Here is a 21,486-nt window from a genome sequence, read left to right as displayed (position 1 = left end):
AAAAAAAATAATAGAAATAGAATGGATATATGCTCAGAAAAAGGAGACTCAGCTCCATCCCACTCAAATCAAGGGCTGCTTGTATCTAAAACAATTATTCTATTTACTTGTCATTCTGACAATGGTTGTATAGTAGTACTGGTACTTTCAACCCTTGTACTTTGTATCTGCACACTGCACAGTGCACATACTATAGATGTGTGAGAAAATCTTTAATTGCTTATAAATTAACATTGCCATGTCAAATTCAGAGACCTCTTCACAGAAACTTAAAAACATAGACAATTTTTAATAGACATTTTAAATTTTTAGTTCAATTAAATTGGTTACCTATTTATAAAATTTTACGCTTTTGATTAGGTATTAGTTATACTTATTTTGTTGTTATTCATGATATTAACCACAGATTCTATTTCAGTATTACTTAAATTATCATTACAAATACAATATACACAATGGAATTTTGAAAGTATTTGGATTAACTTTAAGTTATTTACAGAATAATCTTATTTGTGCTAAGGTATGCAAGTTATTCACTTATTAGTCAATATTACAGCAATAAGTAATATTACAGCAATAATTTCTAAAATTATTACTAAATGATATAAAAATAAATTACTTATTGTAAAATAAAAAATGTATAAAATATCTTAAGGAATAAATGTTGATAAAAAGTTTCCACTCAGAATGGTTTTTAATGTTTTTATGTATTCATTAATTTCTTGATCATTAAAATTGAATATCATACATCCTTAATAGTGACCAACTCAATGAAGAGGCAGACTAAAACTGTACTATACAACAGCGTAACTCCTTCAGTTTAAATAAAGTATTGTGAATTTGTGTGCAGTAAATAGTTTTGATATGATCGAGTCTTGAGTGTACTGTATTCAAAAAAAGTTAAAACCATAGTCTAGCATCTAGCCATTGTATAACATAAACCTTATGTTGAAAAGATATTGTGTGGATCAAAGACCAATGATATAGGTTGATATCTATGGTGTGAATACTGTTTTTAAATGTCAAATAAAAAATGAAAATACATTGAATTTTAAATTTTATTTAATGTTTTTTCACTAAAAGCAAAACTAAAAAAATTAAAAGAGGATAGTAACAATTTACAAACATCATAAAAGCATAATAGCCACAATGCATGATAAAATAAACGCAAATGTAATATTTTTGTATTTATCTGTAGCAAATATTATACTCAAAGACAAACGCATTAATGCACAATAAGTAATAACCATAGTGATAACAATTCAAATTTGCATTTTAAAATATATTTGGAACATTACACCTAATAGAAAATTAAAAAATAAAATAAAATAAAGAATACTGTATATACTTACATAAATCAATATGATTCAAGTTATACTAAAAATAAGAATTGTAACGAATATAAGCATGAAAAAAAGTTAAGAATCAAAGTTCTTATAATATAAAAAAAAAAATTAATAATGTGACAAAAAGTTATAAACATTATAGAAATTGCATACTCAGATAAGTAATTGTGTTATATTAATACACAAAAAAGGCTTATTAATCATAAATATGAGTCAATAAAAATTATTTTTACTTAAGTGGCCAAAACATAGTTTAAAAAATTAAAAAATATTTCATCATATAATGATAAAAAATTATTTTTAAAAGTACTCACTCTTTCAAATAAAAATCAGTTAAAACTGATATTTTTTAAAATAACAAATTTAACAAATATCATAGAAACTACATTTTTACCAGTTAAATAAACAAATAAACATAACTAATATGTATCCGAGAAAGGTGAATGATTAACTAAGCCTAGTTATAGGATTATTATTGTAATGATTTTGCTGAATAGAAAATCCATTTACAGGACCTTGTTGTGTTGGCTCTGTTTGCTGATTTGTTTGTATATTAAGATTAACCAAGGAACTGATGGCATTCAATGCAGCCTAAAGAACATGAAACAAAATCATAAACTAATAATAAAGTAATTTTTTTGTCAAAATCAAATTTTTGGGTATTAAAATAATTAATAGGAATATTTTTGTTCATAATTTACTATTTAGTTTCTTGATAAAACTATTTGTTATATATATTAAGTATAACAATATATACTCACAGCGTTACGAGAATTTTCCAAAGTAGAACCAGATCCTTGGCAGATCTGCGGGGGCATCGTCGAAAGGGATACTAATGTCAGGTAATCTTTGTGGTTCCCCTAAAATGATATTGGTATTATAAGAATAGAAATAAAATATTAACTATTTTAATAAGTTACAAGAAAATAGATTCAATATCACAAACACATAAAATAGACATAATTTATTACTGCAATAGCCTGTAGCATTAATGTACACTTTTATAGATCCAATGAATTAGTAGTTTATAAAATGTTAATAAATTAATATTTTCAAAAGTACTAGGTAATGACATAACACAAGTAGAAATGTTAACCATTCCAAAGTTGATATTTTAAGATAAAAATCAATTCACTCATTAATTATACAAATGCAACCTATAATACATGGTATTATTATATATTTATGTCAATATACGAAGCGTGTATTTAAAGTAAGGTCTCCATTTATTTTTTCGCGTTAAATATTTACAAAGTTTAATACATTGCTGTAAAGCTTGAAATCTAAGCTATTTTACTATGTAATCGTCATTCACTTCAATGAGCTTCCTCATTCATACTAAAAAATGTTGTATCCCTTCCTCAAACCATGATCTCTTGCTTCACACCGGAACGAAATGACCACTTCATGAACCTCTTCATCATTTCGACGGCTGCTTCATCTCCAGTGTGTAATAATGAGCCCATGTTTCATTTCTTGTGACAACAGAATCAAGAAACTCTTCCCCTTCCTCTTAAAAACTGGTGAGAAAGTTTTGGGCATATAGGACACTTTCACTTTGTACTCTGGGTTAAGCATTTTCGGGACCCACCTAGCTGACAATTTTTGGTATTGCAGATTATTCACCAAAATTGAATGAATAGTCTCTACTAGACACTTCTTGAAGTTTTTTAGCCAATTTATTGAGAGTCAACCTGTGATCTTCCAGCACAAGCTCCTCAACTTTCCGCACTGTTTTGTCTGAATATGACGGCCCTCCACTGCGTTCCTCGTCGTGGAGTATACTGCCAGCATAAAATTCTCTACACCATTTTCAAACGTTTTTCACATCCATACATTTCTCACCATACACTTCTTCCAATTAACAATGAATTTCTATAGATGGAATTTCTTTGATTTAATGACTGAACGTAACTCGCAACTGGCGAGAGCGACAATCAGAACCTCCATCGCAAACTGGCTGCTAGGTCGAGACTGAGAGTTCCAATGAGCTCTGCCAGGTGTCGATTGGTGGAGGGGGACTACACGTATACAACAGTGTTGCTGGATTTTATCTATCGCTACTTACAGCGATATGGTGGCCTTGGAGACTTTACTTTAAATACATGCCTCGTACCATTAACTAAATTTTCTATGTTGCCATAAGACTTATTATTGAAGCTAAGTAGATAAATAAAAAGTATATATTTGTCAAGTTTCTAGTCGACTTATTTACATTTTAAATGATTCTAAAAATGTATATGTTCAATATTGGATAGGATATTAATTATCATTCACATTTATTTTAGATTCAAAACAAATTATAGAATGTATTGGTTTATTTAACAATGATAGTATTTTAAATTTTTATTATCTTATTCTGGGACAATTTTTTTGGGTAGAATATCTACCCATAGAAACCAAGATAAAAAGTACTTATGTAGTAATTTCATACATCTAAACATGACAAATTAGATAGGTATCATCACAGTATTACTAGTTTTGCTCAGTATGCGCATCATTCACCTCCGGCCGATGTCGTAGTTCTCCACTTCTCATTGGTTGATTTTATTCTATGTTATATATGTATGTATATGATTGACAGCAAATAAGATGTGGAGAACTACGATAAAGGTGAAGTAAAGAGTGGAGAATGCGTATCAAAAAACTGTGATGATACCTATCTAATTTGTCATGCATCTAAATTAAGTTCAGATTACACAATGATTTATTATTTTTTATTTTTAAAACATACAATCTATAAATAAATTTCACAATAAGCATGTAATATGATGATTTATATAACATATTGGCATGGTTGGCATGATTAAGTAATCACCCAGCGGTAACACTTCCTGGCTGATCTATTATTGAATTTGAATTTAATACATCCTACACTAAGGAATTTAAAGAACCCTAGAAATATTTAATTTCTATATAGTTTGGGTTATTTGTATTATTTAGTTAGTCGACATAAAATACCAATAGTGACTGATAAAATTTGAAAACTGAAATTATTCTAAATTGATGTTACCAAATATACAATAGGCTGAGAAACTCATCTTTTTTGAAATCCAAGACTTATTAGCCAATTCCATATAATGAAGTTATTCGCAAATATTATAATAAATGCTACTAGTGGCTACCTATATTCTTCAGATAAAAAATAGATTGATATTTTAGTTAAATACTAACCTTTGGGAACTCCGAATACTGCACTTTAAAACCTAACATTTGTGAAAAGTAATCCAATTGTTTAGTTGGCTGGAAATTAATAACTGAGAAATCATTGGCCATGTTACTTGCAACTGACACCAAAGGAATTCCATCGTTTCCTTGAATAGGTTTATTAGCTATTGATGTTTCTGATGATACAAGTAAAACACCAGGAGCAATTTGCCGTCCATTTTTTCGTGGACTGTCAATATTTGCTTTGTTTTCATGACTTGCCTAAAATTAGTCAATTAAAAAATTAGTAATTACTTATTGTTTATGTTATTAAACATTTGCCATCATAACATCAGAATTTACCAAAGGTAGATCATTATTTTTAATAGAACGTTTTTTAAGTTCACTCTCGTAACCCATTTCCACTAAAAGATTTTCAGCTGCATTACGTTTAGCATCTTTTTTATTAGGTCCTTTGCCCAATGCAGAATTCTGTCCAACTGAGACCTAAAATCAATAAAACATAATCAATAATGAACTACAATTTTTTATTATGAACAAACTTACTTCAAAAATAAATTCTTTTTTGCGATTTGTGTGTATGATATCTTCCTTTAGAACATATTGTGGTTCCTTTTCTTTTTTTGTTGCCTGTATTTTAAAAAGTTTAGCAACTGGATCAGTATCCTCTGTTTTAAAATTAACATCCACCGGTTCTATATTTTCAGAATTTGGTTTTGTTTCCTTGATTAGATTCTTATTTTTTTTCCTAGGCATTTTATAACGATTCTTAGTTGGCAATGGTAGTGTTGGTGAACTATTATCATCTTCTAAAAGAGATTCATTTGCTTCTTTCAAAGTTTGTAGCATTTTTTCTGCTGCACGACGTTTAGAAATCTATAATATAATAAAACAATAATTTTTCTAAATATATGTATACAATATACATATAATAAATTATAGTACTAAGCAATAATATTTGTTTAAGAACATATTTGTGAGAGTAAAATGTCAATAATTGAGGTAAATAACATAAGTTAAAGTACAAAAATATTACTTTTTTTCCATTTCCTTCACCAGTGGCATTGTAAGTGCCAACTGTACATTTGGTGATGTAGGTTTTCATGTGAGGTAGCCCATCTTCTTTCAAAACTTCAAATTTAATAGGTAACTTCATTTTTAGAGCTACTTCATAAACTTGCGAAATCACAGATTTTGAATCACCCGCTATTAAAATTATAAAATTTTATAATTAACAAAAAAATATTAATTACATTTTAAACATACATTTCAAAACTTCTTTGATGTTTTCATTTTTTTCTTCATTTTTAATTTGTGTTAAAGCTTTTAATGCAGCATCATGTCTTGCTGCTTGATTTGTATTACCATGTCCAATAAACTCATGTTTACCAATTTGAAGTTTAACCTTATAAATGCCTACAGGTTTGACTTCAGGCTTAATAAAGTTATTAGGTGGAGGAACCTATGAAAATAAAAATTAATAAATGCATTCATAATAAAAATAATTATGTATTTAGTAACAAAAATAACCTGTGAAACATTGAAACGTGTGTTATAAAAATTTGGTACATATGGCATACATCGTGGTCCGCCTCTAGTACTGTAATAAATCAAACGCAATTAAAATAACTTTTATGTTCATTTATCAAATTTAATAAATATTGTATTTAATCAGAAAATTTTTTTACACTATATTATTGAAGTTATTATAAGGTCCAGCCGTTCTTGTATGTGAAAAAATTTCTGGTCTGAAATTATTAAACTGGCTGGGAGGTTGTGGTGTTGGTAAATATTGAGGTGTTTCAACTACTGTATACACTGTTTGTTCTCCACGTTTCATTGCCAATGCATTTAGCTCTACAGTTGGAGTAATATTATCTATAAATAAAAAAAAATGTACGAATAAATGTTAAGTCATTTTATAAACAATATTTTTAACAGTATAATTTGTATTACTATAATGACCAGAAGTTTTTAATTTCATTTTAGTTTGTGGTTGGTTGTAACTAGTTTTTGATAAAGCAAGAGCAGCCGCAGCATGTTGAGCTTTTTTAATACTCATTGCATCTGCATTATACTCTTCATTTCCTAACTGCAAAGTAACAGTAAATTTTTTTTTATGTGGTGGTCCTTGTTCATTAGTTAGCTTGTATTGATGCTTGATCTGTTAAGAATTCAAATAAATATATAAGTAATTTATACTATCAAACAAAAAGTGAATGCACTTTTAAAATAAACAACTAATCGGTACCTTATTAAATCTTGCTAACTCATTTACAAGGCACATAGGGGTTTTGTCTTTATCTATGGATGTACTATTTTCTGCTGAATAATCATTTTGTAACAAAGAATTCAATTGTGAATATGAATTTCTATCTGAATTTAGTATACTAGCCATCAGATAGCCTGTAAAATTACACTATGGTTATTAGTTATACAACATAAATAATTTAGATAGTACACCCAAAATTGAATACGTAAATTAACATTTAAAAATTCAATATTACATTTTTATAATATAAAAGTAATTGATATTAGAATTACCTATCACAAATATTTTTAAATACAATTTAAACATGGACTATTATAGAAAAATAAACATATTATATTTACATTACCCCTTAATTTGAATTTTTTTTATTATTTTGTCTACATACTAAATAAAAGTAAAGGTTCGTCATTTTTTAATTGTTTTTACTTTTTTCACATACTTATTATAAGTACTACTTTTACTTTAAATATCAGTATTTTGTTTTATGAAATCAGTGGAATCCCGTTATATTGAAGTCACGAGGAAACAAGATAAAATATTTGACATAATGAACTTCAAATTTCCAAGGTTATTGAAAATATCTAAATTAATTATAGGGAAAGAAAAAATTTCTATACACATAAACCAATGAGATACCAACGTTTTACTGTATATAATATGTTTTTACTTTTTTGCTAATACTATTTGATAATAAATAAAATATCAATTTATTAGTAATCTATAATATTCAACAGTGAGTCTAGCTATAGACTATTAGCTTTATCATTAAAGTTGATTAAAGAAAAGCAATAAAATACAAAAATATGTCAACGATAAATAATTAATTGTTAGTGATGTTATACCAATAAATATAATTCAAGCAGAAAAGCAACATAATATATTATATACACAATATTATTTATGTTTTTTATATCTCTAATAGATAACATTTTTCTTTTTATTTCCATGACAGTGCATTTTGCATTTTGTTTACTTTAAATTAAAACAACCAATCATATTTAAAAGACAGAATTTATATTTATATTTTGATGACATCATGTTGGATATTATGATCTAATACTTACATGTATTTTTATTTTTTTTTAATATTTTAACTTGAAAACAAGGTTTTACAATCTTAAAAAATTATTTTTTTGTATTAACTTTTGTTTAGAATGAGTTAAAGCTCTATAAGTTTTGTTATTTGAATTTGACAGTTGGTGATTTTTCCCTAAATTTTATATATGATGGAAATATAAAATAAGGGTTTTAGGAGAGAACAATAACCAAAACAGTACATTTTGTTACATCATCCTCATAAATACAACACTTGTTGATTTAATAATGTTTATTCATAATCATAACACTCACCTTAATCTATTTTTTAAACAACTACAGATATATCAATTATATCGCAAAAAAATATTGAAAGTTCAAAAACAAAATCATAATAAACTATGTACTATCCAATATTCACTCAATCTGGGTGATAATCAAATTTTTTAGATGGAATTAAACCAGATTAATAACCATCCATTCTGAATCAACAATTTTAGTCTATTCAGATCGTTCGACAGTTTGTATCAATTATAAATCAGATTATTATTTAGAAAACCTAAATGTGGTGGTATTATAAAATACCTAGCACTTATACATAAGACACAGTTCTAGAAGCATTAGACTGTAATATAGTAAAATTGTATTCAAAATAATCAAAATGCATATAGAGGTCTCTACACTAAAATACCTAGACCAACTTCGCATATTAGTTAAAGATTAATATCATAATTAAATAATGAACCACAGTATAATTAAATTGAATTTATTATTAGACTGACTATTGTAATGATGAATTTTATAAAACTGTAATGTTAGAAAATTATTATAACCAAGTCAAAATGATGTATTAGGACATACGGAATACAGATATGGACGAATACTGAATATTTACTATATAGATAAGAAAATAGATATCTATAATAATTGTCAATTTAAACAAATCAATGAAAAAATTAAAAATAATCACCACTAATAGGTACAAATTAATATTCTTCAATTTTATCAAATAATTAATTAAGAAACATTTAACATTTTAGAGATAGAGAAATAGCTTATTTTTAATAAAATAGATAGGTACTACTATTTTATTAAAAACAAGCTAATGTCAAAATACCAAACAATTTCATTACCTATACGATTAACTGAAACAATAGCTTAAAATTAGGTAGGTATATTCACAATAAATAAAGTTTCTTTAAATAATATTAAATATAAAATACGTTTTATGATGTATTTTATGCAATAAAATGTTACATGTTTACATTAATAGGAAGCTGTACCCGCATGTGTTATCTCCGTCTTACATGTTCGTAAAATAGCAAATTGTACGCTAGGCAGATCAATTTAGCTACATTAGTTCAAAATTTAGAGTGAATTGACCTCTTATAAAAATTAAAGATAACAATATTATCTAGGGCTTCTCATAATCTTTTTATTATATTTTAATTTTAAATCGAGTTATGAGTATTTTAAGATATACAAACAATTTACAATTATAAAATACTCATCTCACTTTAAAATTAAAATATGATAAAAAAACCTATGAGAAGCCCTAGATAACAATAATATTACCTTTAATTTTATAATCAATTTAAATCACTCAACATTTTAAACTAATGGAGCTAAATATGATCTGCTGAGTGTAAAATTTGCTATGTTACACACTTTTAAGACAGGTGACAACACAATATGCAGGTAAAACATTTTCAATTATTAAATGGTTCTTTCAAACCTAATACCCAATTGGTTTTTATACATATTTGCCCAAAATGGTTAAACTCTTATATGTTTAGAATAAATCAAGCATAAGCATTATAGCACCCAAATGTCTCAGATGGGAATGGTGAAGTTTATAAAATATATGCTTGATGAACTGACCAGATCACAAAAAACAAAATAACTAATCTCTGTCCAGCGAGAGAACGCACATATTCTGTGCATCTCTCTGTGTCACTCATCTATTTAAACCGGTTCCCATATGGGGACAAGCGGAAGAGCAAATACTGACCAGCCAGCGGTGAGTTCTTTTGCTGAACTGAGTGTATGTAGGTTCTTAACCAATGATCAGATATATATTTTAAAACTAGTGTACAACAATTAAGATGTAAATCAATTGAAGAATATTTAAAATAAAAACAAATGAATTTCCCAGCAGTACATTTTAAACCACAAAATACAAGTCAATTTTTTTGATATTGAACCATTCACTATTTTTAAATATTTAATGAATTTTAGAAAAATTATAGATAAATTTTTGTTTTACACGAGGTACCTACAACTATAAACCATGAAGATAATAATATGAACAACAATAAATCCTCTTAAAAGGGGACACCTCCAAATAGCGGACGACTTTTATGCGACTGAGAGTGTCCGGTATTTAGAGGTTTCACTGTATTTGGAAATCAAAAAAAAAATTAAGAGTTATTAAATCATAAATACTGTAAAATATAACCCAAAGAATGGTCCAATAAAAAAAAAAAAGAGATAACATAAAATATACAAGCAATATAGAACACACAAATGTTCAACTGAAAAATAACATCCCGCAATTTCAAATGCCATTTAGCTCAGCAGACACAAATAGAAGAACCAAGAATGGTCATAGAAAATTACCTTCAACGCAGTATGACAAACCAAAAATATCTGTAAGCTCTTCTAAATCAATAAAGTCTTTGTACACTGATCCGCTAGAGCTAGCAACCAGTAGGACATGAATAATCACTACTAACCGTTTCATCGTCTTGTCACTAACACGGTGGCATGTAATCCGCTTAGCCTACACAGAGAAAAACGCATAACACTTGTCGTTACAATCAGTGGCGTACACAGAAATATCTAATGGACACGATGTATATAATATATATTATTGTACTATAAAATATTTTCAGGGTGAAAAAAAAAGGCAAGGGTTTAAACACCCAAAACACTCATTAAGTGTACGCTACTGGTTACAATAGTTATAGGTCTTTGGGTGTCGGGGTTTGGTTGATGTCTAAAAAAAAAATGAAAATGTTCGTCTCGTTTGATATAAACACTCCGTATGGCTAGGACCTATAACGCGCGGTAAGTAGCACACGACGAGGCGCTGCCCTACTTCGTGTCCGTTGTTTATCCAGCAACGCGACTCCGGGTATTGGCGAGGCGCGCCCAATAACGGTTTTCACACTTACTTACAACAGACGTCGATGTCGATCGCAAAGGGTCGAGACAGACTCAAACGTACACGGTCGATGTCCGGACGAAATTTAACCGAATGACAAACCCGCAACAGATTATTGGCGACAACGGAAGACGGACCAGAGCAGCTGTACGTCAGTATGCGTCTGACGAGAGTCGTAGATTAAGTGGCGGGTACTGAGCAGTAACTGACAACATGTATATAGTGAGCTGTGAGTAGTTGTTGTAGTGCAGTACTCGATTTTGCAGCGGAACCGTGTAGGCGTTCGTTAACGATAGATAAGAAAGAAATATCAACATTAAATCACTTACCACGACCTTGTTACAAAAAGGTTACAGCGGTCAATACAATATTTATCAGTACTTATCATTGTCGGCTGAATTTCAAAATAAAACAAAAAACATTTATAGTTTATACTGTTTATAGTTTATACCTACCTACGATTAGACTATAACATATAATTTCGTAAAAGTAACGACACTTATGACACTATATCGAATGTATACAACACGTTTTAGGTATAGGAAATTCAAAAACCGTTAAGTGGCGTTTAGAGATTCAGTCTTTTTTCCTAGTTACAATATTGTGTCGTGACCGAGTATCAAGTTCACTATTTTGTTTTAATCTAGGCTCTAAGCCTACCTATTTGAACATTATCAAAATGTTGCCTTAGCAACAGTTATTGAGTTATGTCCTATTTGCCTAAACATTGATCAAACTATTTATTTTTTCTTTACTTCTTTTCCGCAAGTGATAAAATCGTATTTCGTGTAACTAATAAAATGTTCAAAAATACATTCCAAAGCGGATTTTTGTCTATACTCTACAGCATTGGCAGCAAGCCTTTGCAGCTCTGGGATAAAACTGTTAGAAATGGACATATAAAACGCATTACTGACAATGATATCCAATCATTGGTATTGGACATTGTAGGCACAAATATCAGTACGACATACATTACATGCCCTGCCGAAAAAACCAAAACTCTTGGTATCAAATTACCATACTTGATTATGATCGTCAAAAACATGAAGAAATATTTCACTTTTGAAGTGCAGGTGGGAAAGAAAGTTATAATTCAAATTGTATTGTATTTCTATAGTAATATATTATTCTTTTAGATTCTTGACGATAAGAACATCAGACGCAGATTTCGAGCCAGTAATTATCAATCAACAACTAGAGTTAAACCATTCATTTGTACAATGCCTATGCGTCTGGACGAAGGTTGGAACCAGATACAATTTAATCTAGCAGATTTCACTAGACGAGCTTACGGAACTGGATATGTAGAAACATTGAGAGTGCAGTTGCATGCCAATTGCAGAGTCAGAAGAGTTTATTTTAGTGATAGATTATATTCTGAAGACGAATTACCCGCTGAATTTAAATTATTTTTACCTGTTCAAAGTAAAGTAAGTTATTGATTCTAACATTGATAGTATATAAAGGCTAAATCAGATTTAAATTTTTTAAATATAGTTTTGAAAATGACTTTTATAGATTTAAATGAAACCTTGGGTATTTTTACTTTATAATGTTCAACAGATTATGTAAATATTTACTGCTGGTCAGTTTTTCATAGCCAGTAATAATTTTCTTATGAAACTAATAAGCCATATATTATTTGCATATTAGTAATGGACATTTTTCTAAAAATGCAACCAATTGTTTCAATTAGTGACTAGTACAAAATAATAAAAATTAAGATTGTTCAGTGCTTAGTTGACAAGTATACATATAGCCGTCCTTCTGTTAAGATGGGTATTGCAATTATACCTAGCATTGAGGGTTTATTTGAGCTAAAATTTAACCCCATATTACATACCATTGACTTCAAAGCATAATTTATAATAAATGATTGAGTATTTGAAAATCTACTAAACATTTGATCCTAATAAGATATAAACTATATAGTTATAAACAATAAATTATAATAATATTATATTATAGTTTAAAACACTGATAATATGGAAGAATAAATATTGGCCAATTCATATAAAGAGTAAAATTAACAATAATTATTTTAACAACTTAGCATTCTAGTCTAAAATTTTTTTTCCATGCTTAAAAAGTATAAATACTTTATTAAAATTTTAAAGTGTCAGAATATTGGTTATAGGCAACATACGTAAAACAAAAAAATATGAATTAGTGTCCAATACACTACAATAAAGTGAATATATTTACTGAAAATAGCTTAATGAAATAATAGTGCTTTACTTACATATTTTTTAATAATATTTAATCTATATTTACTTTTTAATTTCTGAAAATACAATTTAACCATATAAAAAAAAAAATTTATAAAAGAAAATGTTATTTAACTTCTTAACAATATTAGCTTACATACATTTCAATAAGGAAATGAATATAAATAATAAAGCTATTTAATTTTCAGATGTTTCAGTAATTTCCTCCCTTGGTTCACTCTCTGTCTTTGGCGTTTTTTCCACTTCATTATTTTCTTTTACTTGGTTGTTTTCCTCTTCCTTTTTAATTTTAGGCGAAGAACTTTTTTCAATGTCACCTTAAAACAATAAATTAATATTTTATTTATTTATTTCTTAATACTATTTAATTATTTATGATACTAGATGTCTAGACACAACATTTGATAGTTGTTCAGTCAACATGTTATATTCAATATCATGTTGAAAAAACCCAAACTATTCAAACCTTCTAAATTTATATTATTTATTTATTGAAGTTTAAATATAACTACATTATTTCCTATAAAATTGGATTTCTTATGGTATTCCTCTTAAAAAGAAATTATTTTTTATGATATTTATATGTAAAATTGTTTACCATTTTCACCTTCTACTGTTCTTTTTTCAGGTCGACCACAGACAGAGAGTAGATTAAATTTGCAGAAGCGACCATAATCTCTAACTACTGACAAACAGCAAACAGACTTAACCACCTCAACAATAATAGTCATTTTAGCTCCACCAGATAAATCCACAGTATGCTGTCCAAAACTAACCACTTGATTGGCCAATTCTTCAATTACCTTATCACGTGGCACTGAATTGTTGTACCTGTGACTATAATATACACATTCAGATTTTTTATAAATTAATCATTATTCAACATTTTTGTGGGAAAATTTATTTAAATATAAATATTTTTTTTACTTGAACATAATTGCAAATGTTGTTGGTTCTGTAGAAAAATATTTAGGTAATAAACTGGTACAGGCTGATGCTATGGATGTTATGTTAGCCTATGAACACAAGTTAAGAAATAACAATGTTATAGTATACGATAACAAAATAAGCTTGGTTTTATATTACTTTACAAGTAACCAAAATTGGAAGCATGCGCAAAAGAAATTTTGTCTTTTGTACTTTTGTTCTTTCTATGTCTTCGAGTATTTTATACATAAGGTCACACGGATCTTCAAACTAACATTAAATTTGCAATAATTTGTAATAGGTTATTAGAATATTGGTTTAGATGGTTAAATTTAACACAACAATATAAGTAACTTACTGTGGTGCTGATGAAAAGACAGTTTCCTACACCTGTAGCTGACGGTGTGAACTTTTTCCAATCAGCATTATCTTTTTTGGACAAGCTTTCCAATTCGGCATCTAATGAGTCCATTATTTCTCCAGATTCCTCTACAGTACTAATTGTATCTTTGGATGAAATCTAAATTAAAATCAATTTAAGAAATTTCATGATTCTTATCAAAAATAATGCATGATTAATTGTAATAGACATTTGCAGACTCCATTTATAGGATATACTTTGCGATATAAAATATAAAAAATTAAACCTACAAACTAAAGTAAATTAGGTTTATGTATTTAAAAAATATTTATTGACTAAGCTTATTAGACTTTTTATATGAATCAAGATAATGAAGTTTTTAATTTACTTATATTTTCATTAATATACATTCCTGGGGTTATTCTTTGAAAAATATCTTATAAATATTGAGTTGATACACATTTGAGAATCTGTGATTTTCAAATTTTATACTAATAGTGATTTCCTAGTTGATCATTATTACCACGCCTTATGCGGTAGTATACATATATATTGCCATATTATGCTGGCCGTATATGAATAGTTTTTTAATTATTAACTTTTCTATGGTGCTACCAACAAGGTATTAATTTAAAAACTTGTTGAATAAATAAATGTTTCATTTAATATATTTATAGGTTAAATAATATGTACAAATTAGGTATAACATGGAAGAATATGTTTGAAGTGTCAATAATACATATCGTGTGACTATTGACAGTCAATATGTTAAGACTGGAACGCATAAAACCCTGGAATATAGAAATCTGGACTATGATATATCCCAAATATCTTCCTGTCACCTACTTATTGCATAGCAAGTTGAAATTTTTTTTTTTGTCCAGACGCAGCGTAGCAAGCAAATGTCCCCACAGGCATCACTGTCCAAATGTGTATGGTCTAAATTTCTATATTCCAGGTTTATACATTCCCGTTAAGACGAAGTATACATTAACATCTTATAGGTGCATATCTATATATTCAATGAATATTAGAGCATAGTATTGGATTAACCAAACATACAAAAAGATTTTTAAATTAATCATCAGACAAGTTTTAACAATATTGTATTTGATGTTAATATAAAACATATTTGATGACAAAATCACACCTCAATATTAAGATTATTTTTATCAATAAACTAAAATATCAGTAATTCAACAAAAATTTTAAAATTAAAGTTGGATCATCTTCGAGTTAATAAAATATAATTTGAAAATAAGCACAAAAAATGATTTGTATATGAATAAGCAAGGCTAATTTAATCTGTATTACTACCTTAAATTTAAGGAATTATAATCGAAGGGAGACAAATTAATGATATTGTTAATTGTTTATAATAAAAAAAATACCAACAGATTTAAAAATATATATATAATGAATAGTTAATACTGTTCATATTTTGAAATTGGGAGTACATCTATAGAAATATTATTAAAGTACAACATATAATAAGCAGACAAGTATTTATATTTTTAAAAAACATTCAATTTGTTTACATATTTTTTTAGAATTATCTATTTTTACTGAATTTAATAAGCTGAAATCTAAATTTTTAATACAATCACATAAGTTTTCACAAGTTGTGTAATATAATCGTTTTTCTTCAAATAATTTCTTTGCCAATTCATATTGATGGTTGTTCATTAACTTTTCATTGACTACCACTAACAACGGTTTACCATAGTCTAATGCTTGCATTATGGAACCAGCTCCTCCATGACTTATTACTAGATCACTATTAATCATATCAGGGCCAACATCTGGCTTAAATGTATAACTTGAGATGTCCATTATATCAGAAGGTTTATGAATATATGTACCATTTCCTACTTGAAGTGTCATTGATGTATAGCCATTATGTTTCAGAGCTTTGAGAGTATGATGGTCAGTGACCGAATCGATTAGTTCGTTAAATTTAGTGGTACCGACAGTGACAAATACTGATTTAGCAGACATCTCGTTGTTTCCAGATGGTAAATAAAATGTCACAAAGTAATAAACAGTAGAAAACTTGGACTTGTTGTATATTTAAAATAATGAATATTTCAATTTGATGTAAAGTTATATTATAGGTATACAAGATTTTAATGTTTTATTGACGACGACACTCCATTAGTTTAAAAATTATTATGAATTTACAATTGAAGAGTAAACCGTAAACAGTGTAAACTGAATTAATAATTCATTTATACAAAAACGCTTTAAGTACTTATAAATTATAATTTACTAATTTACTTAATTAATTAATTTAGTATGAAACTATGAACCACGATTTAAGATATTATTATCATAGATAATTATGTATTATCTATGGATATAATTGTCGTGGTATTTACTATCAACACTGAGATAGATAATAATATATTCTTATTAATATATTCTTATCTATCTCAGTGACTATCAACTAAAAGTGATAATACTACATTATGATCAATCACCGAGATAGATAATATTATATAATTATACAAAATAATATAATATATGTTTATAAATATTAAATTTATATTATATATATATATATAGTGACATAGAATCATGGACAATCAGTGCCGTATTTACTATTTACCAGTAAACACTATAAGATAGTTCTTAGGGCGCAAATAATTTTTAATATTACATTTTTACTAAAATAAATGCAACTAATTATAAAATGTTTTTAGACCAACGGGATTGTGCCGATTGTGGTAATATTTATATTTTATGTTTTTCAATTTCATAATCGTAGAGTTTATCGCTCTATTATATTATATTATATGTATGGCAATAACTAATTGTTCAGCCGAGAGGTCTTTTTCTACGTTAAAACGTGTAAAAAATTATTTGAGAGCAAGTATGGAAGGAGATAAACTAACTTCATTTGAGTTTATTGGCAATTGAAACTGAACTAGTGAACAAAGTGGACTTCGATACCATAATAGATGATTTTGCGACTCAGAAGTCGCGCAGAAAGACGATGAGTACTAGACATTAACTATTTAATTTTGAATATAATAATTAACTATTTAAGTATTTATTACTACCATGTTTTTTATCATATTTTATATAATATTTTTTATAATTAATTTTTTTATATGAATGTATATGTATGCATTTTTATAACAACTGTATATTTTTATTTTTCATCATTAAAATTTTAAGTTATAAAGAAAAATTCAATAATTGTATGATTTAGTAACATTTTTTAGACTAGAAAAATATTTATATTAAAAGGCGGAAATTTATTTTGTGCTTAAGGCGGCACAATGGTTAAATCCGGCACTGTGGACAATAGTTAATTTTATTGTGATTTGGAGAAAGTGTTCGAAAACGTATTTTGATCAAATGTGGTCACATAGACCTATTAAGTATGCGTTAGTCAATACTTTGTAACAGAAGATTTAATCAAAATCTGAATTGAATTTAGTTATATTTCAATGATAAAAATAATTTGAGTACTTCGTTGGTTTATCATTTCTAAAAATAAACTAAAATAATTTTAATCCGTTTTAAAATTATTTTATTTTATTATGTAGTACACCACATAATAAATATTAAATAGTAAGATGAAGTAGAGCCACTACTTTTTTTAATGTTAAATGTTTTTAAAAATGTCTCGGATTTTTGAAAAAAACAACAAATGAAAACAATATTTAAATTTAAATTTTTGATCAAATTGTGCCTCTGTTATTTTGTAAACAATTTATACATTATATCTTTTCAGCAAAAGCAAAGTTGATGATCGTATTCAGTCATGATATATTTTTTTCAATACACTTTCCATAGATATATAATATATGTCTATGACCTTTCATACGTAGTCAATAATTAACAGTAAACTACTAAACACACGACCGATAATTCTGGGGAAACGAAAAATCAAAAATATGCATAGGACACAACCACACAGATTTGTGTCTATCGTCTTATCGTGTAAAACTGTCAAGTTTTTGAAAAACATTCTTAAAAGTTCAAAATATATCTACCTCCGCAGTACCAAAAATAAACAAGGATTACTATTAAGATTGAATAAATTTGTTATAAATACGTAACTAATATTTAAAAATAAAAAACCAATTAGATTGAGTTAATAGGTACCAACGCCACTAAAGATGCTACCTATAATAATTTTGTACCGGAAAAATAAATAACGGCAGAGAAGTCGTTCACAGCGGTATTCTGTGGATTCTCGATTATGTTCTAAGAAAAACAATTTAGTGTGTACCTTGAAATTTACCAAAACAAACGCTTCAGCGTACACTATAATTGAAAAATTGTACACTTTTTGTCAAAACGAACATGGCTAATGATTTCATTAGATTTTTAGGAACCATAGATTTTTCTGTGTGAATTAAAATATATTAGAATTTATCTCAATTTTTAGAGGTACATGAACGATTTTATTCGTTTCTTTTTTTTTTCGTTAATTTATTTTTATAAAGATAGGGAATCTAAATTATTCTTAGAGCAAGGTATAAAATATAAATTTTTTCTTTTAGAAATTAAGTCGATAATACTGAGCTAGGTATATAATTAAACATACATATTATATCACGACAATATTAACAATGTTTACAAAATGTCAAGTCAGTCACTCGGCCTTAATTTATATGAAATAAATATTTAAAATACTAAACAACTACCTAACTAGAAATTTCATCACTATAAATTATACTAATAACACAATTTTAAAATTATTGAGGAACGATAAAAATATTAACGAATCAGAATACAGCACAACCTGCTAAGACATCCAACTAGTCAACTGACTTATTGTTATTTTTATCTTATTATTATTGTATTTCATTTTTACCAATTAATAGGTACATAACATGATATGAATTAGGTAGTAATAAACGAATAAAAATAGAATTCAATGATACGTTTAAAAGTATAACACTTCAAGAAATACACGCAACTATGACTAAATTATTGATGGTATACGTATACAAATATGAATCCAAGAACGAATAAATAAATACTATATGAGAAAACACATTCAAGAAACTTTTCTCTATTTTTATATACATTTTTATTAATCATTATGATGGTTACCAAAAATATCAGAGTAAAATGTGAATTACGATACTTGTCGATACTTAAAAATCGATTTAAATACAACAAACTTACGTCTTTTTCTTCGCTGTATTCTCTTAACAAATTTATCGCTTCCTTCTGACAATCTTTTTCACCATAATTGCACGTGCATAAAAATCCTTTCATATCTGGTTGAAGATTAAAACGATTGTCCCTAAAGTTATACTTCTTTTTACCATATGATTTAGTCGGACGAGCTGCCATGATTTTAACAAACTCTGTTTTTGTTTATATAACTGGTTCAAATAATCAAATATCAAAACAAAAAAATTTAAATGATTTATAAAACAGAGCTATTTTCTAGGTTTTGTAATTATAATGCATACATTACGTAGACTCACCTACACTACTTTAAAAATTAAATAGAAATTAATTTTACAATATTCAAGTAATAAGAACACAAATATACAAGACGTAAGCACGCAGTAAACTGCTAGACGATGGAAATCTCAGTCTGAAATAAGAAATAACGAAAAGTTAACTGCTGAATTTATTTATTCCGGCACGATCACTTTACTATTGATAAATGATAATACGGTGATTGTAGCTTATCAAGGTCTTTACACTCAATGTTGCCTGAGCGAGAATGTTAAAACGAGATGGCGAATAGGTATATTGGGCATTATAATTTTGTTTAACATTTGGCGCCAATGCATAATTTTATTTTATATCACTTTGTCAAGTATGAAATAATAGCAGTTATGTGGATTGATTATTTGTATCATAATTATTGAACATTTAAATATTTATTTTTAATATAAATAAACATGTATATATTATATGATACACATTTTGAATTTTGATTGTTTAACAATTAAATCTTACATCTAATCAGATTTAAAAAATTAAACTGCCAGTTTAATTGACAATAAATTTATACATTTTTAGCATTAAAAAACCTGTTGATTTTATTTACTTATTTATTTATTTAAAAAATATAGTATACAAATGAAATATAATGGTCTGAAATATGAAATAACTATATTATATTAACTCTTCCATTTAATAGTTATTAGTTTTTATGAAAAATATTAATTGTAATAATTAATTATATTATAAAAACCTTAAGGAAATAGAATTATTTTTTTCAAAGTTTAGATTTATTGATAACTCCAATATTTGTTTATAAATATTGAATGGATAGACCAGCAGTTAATATAGCATATGTAAGTGGCGTAACCAAGATTTATTTATTTTTAATGGGTTTGGGAAAATAAAGCATATGCAGAAAATTAATTTTCAGTAAGTATTTGATGGTAAGAAAGGAGTATGGTAAATTAAGTTTATGATTAAAATCTTAAAATTAAATTATTTAAAATTAATTTATAGATTTTGCATGTTGGAAAATAATTTATGCTCATAACGCAATTTAAGATAGTTCAGTGGCTCATAGCCCATACATAAAAATGTCAGGGGATCACAACCCTCCCATCCTAGAATGCCACTGGTATATATTATGTTAAATAAACTTCCTCAAAATTGTATTCTATGTTCATTACTGACTGGAAGGATTTGTGTCATCTGATGTATTTTCTGTAACATACAGAAACTTTAAATTTTATTGAAACAAAATAATACATAACTTCTCCCTCTTCTTTCCGGATTTCTAACTTTAGTACTACCTAAAAGGATTGGTATCCTCATTCTGTCATTTTTCCTGTAATATAATAAACTTTAATTAACAACAAATTTTTAATACATTTTATCAAAACTAAAGTTACTTTGTTTCTTCTTTTTTGCCTGACCCTCTCAATCATATAGGGTCCTACACCTTCAAATAGCCCTTGTTTTAACTTCTCCTATACACTCACCCGATATTTTCTTGCCATTAGTTCATCTATATTTTACTCTTTCTCTTCTTCCTA

At 27.2% G+C, this 21,486-nt stretch overlaps 4 protein-coding genes across 9 annotated transcripts; 1 reads left to right on the top strand and 3 right to left on the bottom strand.

Annotated features, from left to right (window-relative positions):
- Window positions 1-1,040: 1,040 nt before the first annotated feature.
- Window positions 1,041-11,237, bottom strand: stau (double-stranded RNA-binding protein Staufen). 5 transcript variants are annotated; one of them, XM_015511851.2, is made up of 13 exons: window positions 10,998-11,237; window positions 10,441-10,603; window positions 6,766-6,920; window positions 6,471-6,678; window positions 6,203-6,392; window positions 6,045-6,114; window positions 5,781-5,976; window positions 5,551-5,720; window positions 5,061-5,390; window positions 4,857-5,000; window positions 4,521-4,775; window positions 2,108-2,206; window positions 1,041-1,937 (listed from the first exon to the last, which is right to left on the bottom strand). In XM_015511851.2, exons 2-13 carry the CDS (start codon window positions 10,562-10,564, stop codon window positions 1,794-1,796), a joined length of 2,085 nt encoding a protein of 694 aa, XP_015367337.1. In that variant the 5' UTR covers window positions 10,565-10,603; window positions 10,998-11,237; the 3' UTR covers window positions 1,041-1,793. The 5 variants fall into 5 exon arrangements, with proteins under 5 accessions (XP_015367337.1, XP_015367339.1, XP_015367338.1 ...); XM_015511853.2 differs by having other exon boundaries at window positions 6,480-6,678; XM_015511852.2 differs by having other exon boundaries at window positions 11,002-11,237.
- A 172-nt stretch (window positions 11,238-11,409) lies between these two features.
- Window positions 11,410-14,155, top strand: Bug22 (cilia- and flagella-associated protein 20). The gene is made up of 3 exons (XM_015511860.2): window positions 11,410-12,063; window positions 12,127-12,420; window positions 13,847-14,155. The coding sequence occupies exons 1-3, from the start codon at window positions 11,788-11,790 to the stop codon at window positions 13,871-13,873; spliced, it is 597 nt and encodes a 198-aa protein (XP_015367346.2). The 5' UTR covers window positions 11,410-11,787; the 3' UTR covers window positions 13,874-14,155.
- Window positions 13,157-20,140, bottom strand: LOC107164146 (THUMP domain-containing protein 1 homolog). 2 transcript variants are annotated; one of them, XM_015511857.2, is made up of 7 exons: window positions 19,948-20,140; window positions 19,655-19,857; window positions 14,504-14,665; window positions 14,305-14,415; window positions 14,146-14,234; window positions 13,817-14,055; window positions 13,157-13,535 (listed from the first exon to the last, which is right to left on the bottom strand). In XM_015511857.2, exons 2-7 carry the CDS (start codon window positions 19,823-19,825, stop codon window positions 13,396-13,398), a joined length of 912 nt encoding a protein of 303 aa, XP_015367343.1. In that variant the 5' UTR covers window positions 19,826-19,857; window positions 19,948-20,140; the 3' UTR covers window positions 13,157-13,395. The 2 variants fall into 2 exon arrangements, with proteins under 2 accessions (XP_015367343.1, XP_015367342.1); XM_015511856.2 differs by having other exon boundaries at window positions 19,963-20,140.
- Window positions 15,145-16,826, bottom strand: Alg13 (Alg13 UDP-N-acetylglucosaminyltransferase subunit). Its single transcript, XM_089221768.1, has one exon. It carries the CDS (start codon window positions 16,502-16,504, stop codon window positions 16,013-16,015), a length of 492 nt encoding a protein of 163 aa, XP_089077894.1. The 5' UTR covers window positions 16,505-16,826; the 3' UTR covers window positions 15,145-16,012.
- Window positions 20,141-21,486: the final 1,346 nt, after the last annotated feature.

This window comes from Diuraphis noxia, unplaced genomic scaffold (assembly GCF_037042655.1).
Source record: "Diuraphis noxia isolate RWA-SAM2 unplaced genomic scaffold, SU_Dnox_SAM2 contig0003, whole genome shotgun sequence".
Taxonomy (NCBI): domain Eukaryota; kingdom Metazoa; phylum Arthropoda; class Insecta; order Hemiptera; family Aphididae; genus Diuraphis; species Diuraphis noxia.
This window is presented reverse-complemented; position numbering and strand designations above follow the sequence as displayed.

What these genes read in the sequence shown, in the direction of transcription:
- stau (XM_015511851.2), bottom strand. Translation starts at nt 10,564, where the DNA reads ATGAAACGGTTAGTAGTGATTATTCATGTCCTACTGGTTGCTAGCTCT. An exon ending in AGTTAGCAAGATTTAATAAG is followed by an intron (nt 6,679 to 6,765) that starts GTACCGATTAGT and finishes AATTCTTAACAG; the next exon opens with ATCAAGCATCAATACAAGCT. An exon ending in AAAATAATGATCTACCTTTG is followed by an intron (nt 4,776 to 4,856) that starts GTAAATTCTGAT and finishes GACTAATTTTAG; the next exon opens with GCAAGTCATGAAAACAAAGC.
- Bug22 (XM_015511860.2), top strand. Translation starts at nt 11,788, where the DNA reads ATGTTCAAAAATACATTCCAAAGCGGATTTTTGTCTATACTCTACAGC. An exon ending in ATTTCACTTTTGAAGTGCAG is followed by an intron (nt 12,064 to 12,126) that starts GTGGGAAAGAAA and finishes TTATTCTTTTAG; the next exon opens with ATTCTTGACGATAAGAACAT. An exon ending in TTTTACCTGTTCAAAGTAAA is followed by an intron (nt 12,421 to 13,846) that starts GTAAGTTATTGA and finishes TTCTTTTTTCAG; the next exon opens with GTCGACCACAGACAGAGAGT.
- Alg13 (XM_089221768.1), bottom strand. Translation starts at nt 16,504, where the DNA reads ATGTCTGCTAAATCAGTATTTGTCACTGTCGGTACCACTAAATTTAAC.
- LOC107164146 (XM_015511857.2), bottom strand. Translation starts at nt 19,825, where the DNA reads ATGGCAGCTCGTCCGACTAAATCATATGGTAAAAAGAAGTATAACTTT. An exon ending in GTCTTTTCATCAGCACCACA is followed by an intron (nt 14,416 to 14,503) that starts GTAAGTTACTTA and finishes ATTTAATGTTAG; the next exon opens with TTTGAAGATCCGTGTGACCT. An exon ending in ACATTTGCAATTATGTTCAA is followed by an intron (nt 14,056 to 14,145) that starts GTAAAAAAAATA and finishes TGTATATTATAG; the next exon opens with TCACAGGTACAACAATTCAG.